General features: G+C 36.5%; 1 protein-coding gene across 2 annotated transcripts; it reads left to right on the forward strand.

Annotated features, from left to right (window-relative positions):
- Positions 1 to 709: 709 nt before the first annotated feature.
- On the forward strand, positions 710 to 10,074 carry LOC135682397 (uncharacterized). Of its 2 annotated transcripts, none has more exons than XM_065197272.2 (4): positions 710 to 932; positions 3,925 to 4,202; positions 6,023 to 6,126; positions 7,678 to 10,074. In XM_065197272.2, the coding sequence occupies exons 2-4, from the start codon at positions 3,930 to 3,932 to the stop codon at positions 8,438 to 8,440; spliced, it is 1,140 nt and encodes a 379-aa protein (XP_065053344.2). In that variant the 5' UTR covers positions 710 to 932; positions 3,925 to 3,929; the 3' UTR covers positions 8,441 to 10,074. The 2 variants fall into 2 exon arrangements, with proteins under 2 accessions (XP_065053344.2, XP_065053343.2); XM_065197271.2 differs by having other exon boundaries at positions 717 to 1,120.
- The last annotated feature ends 252 nt before the right edge of the window (positions 10,075 to 10,326 follow it).

Raw genomic sequence — 10,326 nt, forward strand, 5'->3', positions numbered from 1 at the left:
TCGGGGGCGGCGGCCTTTAACCTTATTTGTCTAAAATGTGGCGCTCATTCGGGGGCGGCGCTCATACGGGGGCGGCGCTCATACGGGGGCGGCGCTCATACGGGGGCGTTGCTCACTCGAGTAAACACGGCACTTGGGAGTTACCTGTTTGTACATTTATACTCAATGAGATTCTGTACTCAATTGCTCCTTTATTTCGTAAAAATTTACAAACGGTAGCAAAATCTTGCTCCGACAAATTATAAATCTTCTTCGTATGTCTGCCAACGGGAGGGCTAAGCTGTAGCCCCCTGCCCCCTCTGGCGCCACCAACACTTGCCAGATTGGCCTTTTCAGGCCAAATTCTCAAATTTTTTCATAGATAAATTGCTTGGAAAGATTGTCTTTGGCCTACCAATTAAATTTGGCTTTTTTGTCATTTTGCAGCAGAGATTTTTTTTAAGAAGAAGTAAGTTTCTCATTTGAGGTAAAAAATTTATTTACAAGGCACATATGAAGAAATACAAAGAGCGCCTGTGCAATGTATTTTTGAGAAAATTTTCCGATTTGGCCTTTTTGTGAGCATTTTGGCCCGAGTTGCTTACCCATCTGGCCTTCTTTTGTAAATCCGATCTGGCAACCCTGTTACAGCTGTTACTCAACAAACATCAACAGAAAGGTATTCGAGGAGTGGGCAAAGAGTTGACGAACACACCTCCGCATTGCAAACAGATTGTTGTGGTTCAGGGGATGGACCCTGGCGGACCTCCTTCACGTCACATTCCTTCCAACGTATGGGATCTTCGGAAAATGAGCAATCAACAACCCCGGATGGGTGGAGGAATTTTTTGTCTAATGGAGGACCTGGAAAGGAATTTGTTGTTTTGGAAGAAAGCGTCCTGTCGTGTGAATTCATGGCCTTTCAGACTGTATCAAAGGGCTGTGTTTCTTTTGTTAGTATATTTCAAGTTCAATGACAAATAACTTATGGCTATGGTAAATAAATATTGCGTGTAGCTAGTGTAAAGAGAAATGCTTGGGCCTAAATGTTTCGTTGTGTGGTGTGCTGACCGGAATTCTTTCAGAATTAAGAGCTGGTTCGGAAATCCGTGTCCTGTATTACGATAGAAAGTTTTATAAGGTACGTGTTATGTATTTCATCGATTTCTTCCTAGTTGAAATATACTGCGGATCATAACAAATGACATCCTTGAGAGAAAAGTATTTTGGCCTGACATCTATTGTAATGTACTAAATAATATCTTGCAATTAACAAACTTCCATCTAGAATGCTAGAAGAATATTTATTAACCATATTAAACGTGATAAATCTGTAATAATTGCTACGCAATCAAACTTCGGAAGCTGAATGAATTTTTAGAGAAAGTGAACATCAACCCCTATTCTAAAGCTCCACATCATTTTGGGTATGGTACTCTTTTGAGCATCGTTGCAAAACTTTCTGATTCTGATGCAAAGGTTCGTGGTCATTTTGTATGTATGTATAATAATCTTTAATGTTAGTTAAAATGCTATTCTAAAATCCATCCGTACTTATTTAAATGTCAACGTTTTGGCTATATCTTATAAAGTAAAAGAGCATCATACTTTTTTATTAAATATGTACGTTGCGTATGGTACTTCATCCAGAATAACGATAATACAGTTAGCAAACAAATTTAGTACCAGAATGAAAATATAATAGTTTGATTGTTAAAACACACTGATGTACTACTTTTTTGATGTCATATTTAATATTACATTAATTTGTTCAAATTTTATCTGGTCATCATGCAGGTTGTTCAGATCATTTTGATGCGATTGCTAATTTAACTTCTTTTGGTAGCACCTGTTATTTGCAAAAAACATATAGGAAGACCTGAGTAATCTGACAAATTGCATACAAACAGACCTGAGTATTGTAGCTAAGGCTAAACCAATGTAAAATTTCACTCTAATCAGGTTCCAGAAAATATTTACCAAATTCTCAAACTTGGCAGTTGTTAGTGAGTTTTTAAAATCACGTTTTGCTCTTACCATTTTTTAAAAAAAGTAATGGTTTGTTGTTGAAAACGAATAAAACCTACCTTTATCCCTCGCCTGCATCTCAGAGATGAAAGCTATGTTAATGAAAGACCTTATCTTTAATTCTTTTCCTGCATCTTGGTTTGGCCAGGAGAGTATTAGCATTGCACAGCTCATTCCAAACTTTCTTCATAATTTACTAGTGACTAAATTTTACCATTTCATAATGCCACCATCAGATCATCCAAAATAGGCTCACTGTGAGTCAGTAGTTATGGTGCTTTGGGGCACACAGGGGTAGTTGCCCTCTTGCTCTGGCAAAATTTAGCAATTATTTCTATTTGTCTCTTGTTTTGCCCTTTTTCTTGATGTTTTGCTCCCACTGACCTGCAACCTCCTGGCCTCCTTATTGTGTTTTTACATTGGACCATTTCAACTTGAATGTCATAAAATAAATTTTTTTCTTTACTGATGTATTCATAAAATTAAGTGTTTTAATAGTTCTGTTTATTTTAACTTACTCAAACAACTTTATTTATAACCATCTAAATCTATCTAGTTTTTGTGCAATTGCTGTGTTAAAACTATTCTCTTATTGAAAGTCATATTGTGTTAATATTTTAAATATCTATCATCTTTGCCATATGTACAGAATTTTCAAAAATCCTTTCATCCAATAATTTTCTTCAAACAGAAAAACTAATCAATTGTTAGATAAATATTTTTGAGGAAAATAGATTTTGCCATGCCAAATTAAATCATCTAGAATTATGAAGGCAAAATCAATATGAAGGCTATATTAGGCTATCATGACCAACCATCCTTATCATCATCATCATCATCATCATCATCATCATCATCATCATCATCATCATCATCATCATCATCATCATCATCATCATCATCATCATCATCATCATCATCACAACCATCAAGTACATTATCATTCATTTTTTCATCTTCACTGTTATCATGCCAATCAACAGAACCTCCAAATCTGCAAGTTTCATTGGACTTTTTTTATTTGCTTCACTGATGCATTCCTGAGGTATTGTCAGCTGCTCGAAAGGGAAAAAACCTAAAAAATGGAAGATTGGAGGTGGAGCCCCCAGAACATGTTTTTGCAACTGACCAATCTTTCTTCCATAAAAGCTCTCTGGTACTGTATTTTTGCCAAGTCAGATAATGCAACATTTTCTCACAAGCCTCCTTCCGTGTTTTAGCTGAAGGAAGCTTATAAGCATGATCAAGTTACAGCCTACTCAGCATCATAGGAATGATGTTCTTAAGCACCATTTAAAATATCAGTGAACAAACTCTTCCCGTTTCTACATACAATTATTTTAGCAAAAATATCCTGTATCCATTGAGGCAAATCGTAGGTATAGGTCAATTTATGAACACTGGTACAAAAAATACAATTGTATGGTAAATGAACTGTTTTTTTAATTAAAAATGTTGACCTTTCGAAAAAAGACCGTTGATCGTAAAATTGTAAAGATAATAAAAAGGCTCGAAAGTTTCTAACTTTGTTTAAAGTGACTGAAAGTGTATATGAAAATGCCATGTTTGAAGTGTGCTAATTAGAAATTTGATGATAAGAATAGATCATCGTAAAAGAGACAGGTCATGTGTTTCGTTGAGTAAGTAGGCTTTTCCGAAAACAAGCAACTTTTAACCCAAGTTTTGCGGTGTCCTAAAACTATTGGGCGTATTGCAAAGCCATCCCACCCACGCTTACGAAACATATTGTTGAAGTTTTTGTACTGTTTCCAATAATAAGATAACAAATCTCAAGATTTAGCGGATTCAAATCATTTCCGGTATAGATATGCTGCTACAATAAAGTTCTGTAATCTGCTATATTAAAAATGCCCTTTTGAGACATTTTAAGTGATAAAGTGTTTTGTGTCCTTTCAGCGATAATGAAAATCTACTTTCTGGTCATCATAATCGTCCTTGTGGTAGTGATTTTCCTGCTTTTTTACCTGATTTACAAAATCTACATCCTACATGTCAAGTCATACGAAGATGGCGAGTTTGACGAAGAAGAGGCGCCACTCAGCCAGGCGGACGAGGTTGATGCCGGTCCGCTGTCTGAAACTGTGCAATCGAGCCAGGAAAGTCTTTCGACGAAAACTGGATCGTCTTCTGTGACAGAAGAATCAACAGCCTCTGTGGTTCAACCTCATGTTAAGGTCAGCTTTTTGCAAATCACATTTAGAATTTCTGAAACCGAGGGATTTCCTCGATCGCAAAGTTTTTTTCAATGTTTATTTTCAAGACTATTCGCCTTCCTTTTCGCTCATATCCTGAAAAACCTGTACTTTTCATTGGGAATACTCTTCGAATGCACTTCGGTAACGATTATCTTATTCAAAATTATGAGGATGTCTAGCTTAGGTTCGGCTGATGACGAGGCCTCGACCTGGTTAGCCAACTTATTTAATCCTTCACTTACTTGTGCCTCGCTTTCCACCCTTTGTGTCCATCTCTTGTACAGGATCTTCGAAGTCCAGCTAAACCTTCATGCTGGAATCTTTGCAGGATACTTTATCTCACAATCCTCTTAGCCATACAAAAGACGGCGTTTCGCAAATTCCAAACTTGACTTACAGAAATGCCTCTTTCTATTCTCCCACCTAAATTAAGAAAGCAGTAAGCCCTTGTTGCCGGTGTTGCCACGGCAATAACAGTTGGAAATTTACAACATTTGTGGTATAAGAAACCTGTGATGGGAATGAGTTTATTATCATTTGTTTTGAGTCTTGAACTTATCTAGGATTAGGGGCAAGGAACATTTAGCCATTACAACAAAAGATTGTCAGAAAAAGCTCTATTGTTTTTCAAAAGAAGTGGGGGGCATGGCTTTTCGGCCCCCTTCGTTGGAGGCCCTGTTATTGAACGCATTTCATGAGTTTCCTCCAAACGACGGTTTTAGTAGGTCAATCAGTGCAAAAATCGGCGACTATTTTCAGCCAACTCCAATCCTCTGACACTGCCTGATTGTTGTATACAAATAAAATTTTGGTCTCGGATAACATCCAATATATATTACGTATTTGCGTGTGACTTGCTGCGGCTGTAAAAACTTTCATTTCTTAAATCAGTATTGTAGCAAAGAGCATGTAATAAAACTATGTATGTTAATACTAATTGTCCGAATTGACTTTGAATAAAATTCAAGCTAAATTTTTGCAGACAGAACGCATGTTTATGTTTGAATTTATGGTCATGTATTAAATCAAGTTTAATGTTTAAAACTTAAGCTTATGTAATAAGATTTGTTCTAAAGCTTTTTCCATGCATTAAAATAAGCGTTGTCACTGAGTAAGCTCTGTACATACCGAAGGGAAACGCATTAGGTTTTCTCAGTTCTAAAGAATATCTTTGAATATTTCATTTATTAGTTGACAACTGACATTTTTTCATAGAGACCTCTAAAGTACGTAACATGTTCGAGAGACTTGGCGACGTTAGAAAACATTGCTTTAGATTTAATGTTTTGTATTTTCGTTTGCCTGAAGAGAACGAATAATATTGTTCTTAGCAAGTCGTAACAAATAATCTAAAAACAAAGAAGAAAAGACCATAAAAACGTTTTGCTGTCAAAGATTAAAGCATAGGAAAGACGCAGTATTATGTAAGACGTCCTTAGCGCAGGTTTGATCCTAGAGTTTATGTTATTATTTGTCTTTCAAAATACTAGCCTATATGCACATTTTGAAAAAAGAGAGCAAATTTACCATGGGTATTTAAGCAACTAATGCCTAGTTCTTTTATACCCCGTGAAAGAAATGAGAAAAAAACCCGAAGTTGCTTAAATTCAATGCCTTTATAGCAATGTATAGGCCGGACAATAAAGGCCGGACATCAACTGCCCAGGTATTTATGCCAATCAATTCTGAGATTTAGAATAACTAGGAATTGTTTTTACTGTTGTAGACTAGCAGTTTTTGAATCTTGAGACTTTTTCCTTTGTGACTTTTGCAATAGAGAAATATTTTCTTTTCCGTAGTCGATGCTTGGCCCTATATTGTCCGTGGCAGAAGACTTCAAATCCAAAAATGGAGTGAAGGAAAAATGTTCTTTTACCGTCTTATTTGAGTATATTTCCGAAGAGTAAGTTTTGATTTCCAAATTTACGTTCCTGAAATTATTGTTCTGAATTAAAGTAATCTATGGGTTAGGCCATAGATATTGTTTAGAGCCCTATTTTAAACAGAGTTAATAACCCCCTTGATGCTATCATTCAACCTCGCTTTCACTTTCTGTCACGTGCAGGCTAACCTAGGACATCCGGGACATTTGTAGGTTTATAAGGGATGCATGAGTGCTACGCCCCCTTTGCAAGGTCTATGCATGCTGCAAACGGTTGTTTGCCACTGGAGCAATGTTCGATCTTTTAAGTCCCTCCCATCCGCCTCTTTTTCTTTGTCTGCTTATTCTTCCAAGCTGGCTATCATTCTTTTCCCGAAGACCTTTTCGTCTTATGGGCAGGTGCATCAGTCGGGAAAATGTTCCCAGTGGTGACACCGACCTTAGAAATCGGTATTCTCCAGAAAGTACAAGGGCTGGTGCACCTAGCAAGCCCACTTCCTGGAATAAGGTTTTTTCTAGATAGTTAGCCACTATCAGGCACTAAGTAATATTTCATTTCTTGGCAACTGTTTTGGGGCAAATTGTTAGTAATTTGAGATTGGGATATAACTACATTACAAGGGTAGGGATTAATACCTTAATGGGCCAAGATATTCGTTATTTCTACAATTTGTTGTGCAGTTCTATTGAATATTTTTTTATCGATTAGACAAATTTTTTCTCGATAAGATTCAAAAATATTTTCTTTCTTTAAATACCTACGCATTTTTTCCTGAAAATCATCGCCACTCACAGAAATGAAAGTTTAAGAGTAATGCTGCCAGCTACTTGCTCATCATTGAATGATACATTTCGGAGGCCTGGGAAGCACAAAGCAGTTTTCTGGTTCCCATTTTTATTTTATCATAACTTTATGAAAAGTTTATTTGTGATATTAGAAGCTAGTACCAATACCATAAAAGCGTTTAGGTGCATTAAGCACAAGCACTCATTTGAAATGTTTTCATGAACTTTTCAAGTAGTTGATAGAATGCAAATTTTATTGTTGTTTTTGTAGTGATATTTAAATATGGCTTAGCAATGTAAACACTCGTCAGAGTATACGACATCAGCAAAATTATTGGAAATTGTTAAGCTAGGATGTATATCTGCTTGGTTGTGAATCGAAATATGCAAATCAGAAGCGCAAGCACGTGCATGTTACGGTTGCCCAACCAGTGCCGCTTGCCTATGGAAATACTACCAATGAACAGTCATATAGGCCAATTTCGAACAAAACTGTGTGTGATCTGCTCTTCCTTAAAAATGCAACTGTCTGTTTTTGAGCTGTTTAGATTTTCCCGTTTTCCAAGCTTTTTCCTAGAATGAAATTTCCAGGCTTTTTCCTTGAAATGGGCTTGTTTCCTCTAAATCTTTTCTTCAGTGGAATGCCAATGATTTCCTAGAAAGACAGGGAATGGCTAGAGCTTTGTTTTACATTCTAATCTTGCAAAGTTTGTCAACAGGATGTTGCATGTCTTTCTAATTATTCTGTAGGTGTGGTTTAAATGGTTTTACCTTTTGCTTTTCTAGAATGAAGCTTGTTGTTACATTGCTTGAAGCTTCTAATCTTCCAAAAGTCAAGAGTGGCTCATCGGAAGCTTACACAGACATGCAGGTCTCGCCTTATAAACACCGAACTTACAGGCCTCCTGGGTATCGTCGGCCGCTGAGAGGCTGTTTAAAAAGGCCTGTTGACTTCTCTTTGGAGCAAAGTGATGTTAATGTACACTTCTTTATTTTGTTTCTTCTTCGTTATGATCCTTTTTCAAGGCTGGCCGTTGATGGAGAAATAAAAATACCCTTAAATGAATTGAAAAATCTGCTGGACGGAGAACAAGTGACAGTTACTCTTGAATTAACGGAAAGCAAACAGCAATTTACAGGCTTTATATTTCGACATGGAAGTGGATCAACGCGGTCGCTTAATGGTGCACGCTCTACCAACAGTTCTCCGAGTGGAATAAGGCGCTCTCTTGATGACTCCAGTCGATCCTCATCAAGGTCGTTCAATGGTTTCTCGCGTGCTTTAGATGAATCAACTTTTAAACGGCATGGCACTTCTAGTGACCACCACAACGGCTCTTCTAACGGACATAGCGACCATACTCTTACAGCCGAAGAGAAGATAAGGGCATCCTCTCGTTCATTCAGTGGCGTTCGAACTAAATTCGATGATAGCGACGAATCTAATACTCTTGGACTAAAGCGTCACCGCTCCGAAAAGCGTCACCGCAAACGAAAAGGTGCAATTGCATATTCACCGTTAGCGCGCAAAGATGAATTCAACAAATGACTCGCCTCGGTTGTATTTGTTTAATTTATCCTTAGTTATTGCAGGTCAATATTTTGATACTAACATCATGCATCGTTTTGCATCAAAGACCATTGTTGTTATTTGACCACGCCATAGGTGTTAATCATTCAAATCAATCGATGGGTAGTTAGTTGCCTGGAAGAGTGTCGTAGGTAAAACCGGCTAAAATGTTTACTGGTGAAGCAGTAATATTTCTATTACAGTAATCTGTCCATTGTGTTAAGGAAGATTACCGAAGCATTTAAGAAAAAATATTGCCAAGTTGATTCTTTTCTCTGTTGTATGGACATCAATAGAGACTAGGAAAGAGTGTCTCCAAACGCCGCTAATCAGACAAACAAGGAAACTTAAAAAATGGCACGATATCGCGGAAACATAGCATGCTAGCCTGAGGCAAAAACGGAAAAGCATGCATTGCACACCCGTTTCCTTAGTTTTCAAAGGCACTAGAAATTTTTCTGTTGTGCTTTTAGGATTCTATAATCTTGGTAAACCAATCTTTACTTGTGTAAAGTCGAGAACTTCTTTAGAAATTTAGAATATTATAGAAAAATGCGAAAACGGAATCAAAAAATGTAATTGGGTATGTCAGGGTGCCTTTCCGCAGAATTGCTTTCTGCAGAATTACAATCTCGGTTGCAAAGTCATTAAAGAAAATTTCCGAAAAACTCTTCAGAAATTTTGATACAGTTAATACTTACACTGATATACTTGCAATTTGTAAAAATAGTTTTTAACCCGTTTAATTTCATTGTGAGGAATACGTTAGCGACGCGAGTGTACACTTTTTAAGACATGGAAATAGTATTTAAACCGTGAGCTTTTCCTAAAGTAAATGTTTGTAAGATAAATAATATATTAATGTACAAGTAGTTAGAGCTTCAGTAGAAGGCTATTTTTATTGTCATTTTGATAGTCATTATGATATAAATCCATGGCACGGCAAGTATGATCTTTAGTTTTTACATTTTATTTATTTGCAACCTTTTTTCAAATCGCATGGAAATTGTTTCATACCAAGGCATTTTGATTCGTACAACATACCCTGAAACTCGTCACATCTTGTTTATTAATGGTGACTTCTAAATACCCCATTTATCCCATTTAACATTCATCACATTTCTAGTCTTTTCATGCATTCATGCAAATTTTTGCTTGAATTGAAGGAAAGTGATTGCTGAACTTGGCATGCCTGAAGGAAAGTAATTGGTTAGAATAAACAAAACCCGGATTAAACCTAATATTCAGTTTGCTAAGGCACATCTCAGACCGTCGAGATTAAACTCGAGATATATCAGTTAATTGGAAAAGCCATTTAATCATTTCGAGATTTGGCAAGAGAGGGCGAAAATCAGACACGACAGTTAGATCCCGAACGGATCAACACAAAGCCGCGTCTCAAATTAATATAATATGTACTGTTTATTGAAAGTAAACGAATAACACTTCTGTTGATGAAAAAAGCTATTATGTAATTGCAAACCTTGTCTGAAGCAAGGCAATGTTTGCACTTTTTAGACTTTGATCAGTCGTGAATATGGTTTAGCAGTTTATTATGAAACATTGTATTTCAAGCAGAGATAAATTTGCACAGAAAAGAAACAAATGTTGGATCCTTTTGATGTTCAGTTCGAAGTTCCCCTCTGTGTTTGCATGTTTAGAAGTATGCTCCAGATCCTATTCTCGGATCGGATCCGTTGTACCTTGAAATACTGTTAGTATTTGACACCATCTGGAAATATATACTTTCATAAACATATCTAGTGTATTTTAATTCATGGAGTTCATCTTTCATTTCAGATCGATCAATACACTTAATATTATTTTTGAGACTATTATTTTTGAGATAAAACTTTTATTAACTT

The sequence above is a fragment of the Rhopilema esculentum genome, chromosome 16, assembly GCF_057945365.1.
Source record: "Rhopilema esculentum isolate cy_ngs chromosome 16, ASM5794536v1, whole genome shotgun sequence".
Lineage (NCBI taxonomy): Eukaryota > Metazoa > Cnidaria > Scyphozoa > Rhizostomeae > Rhizostomatidae > Rhopilema > Rhopilema esculentum.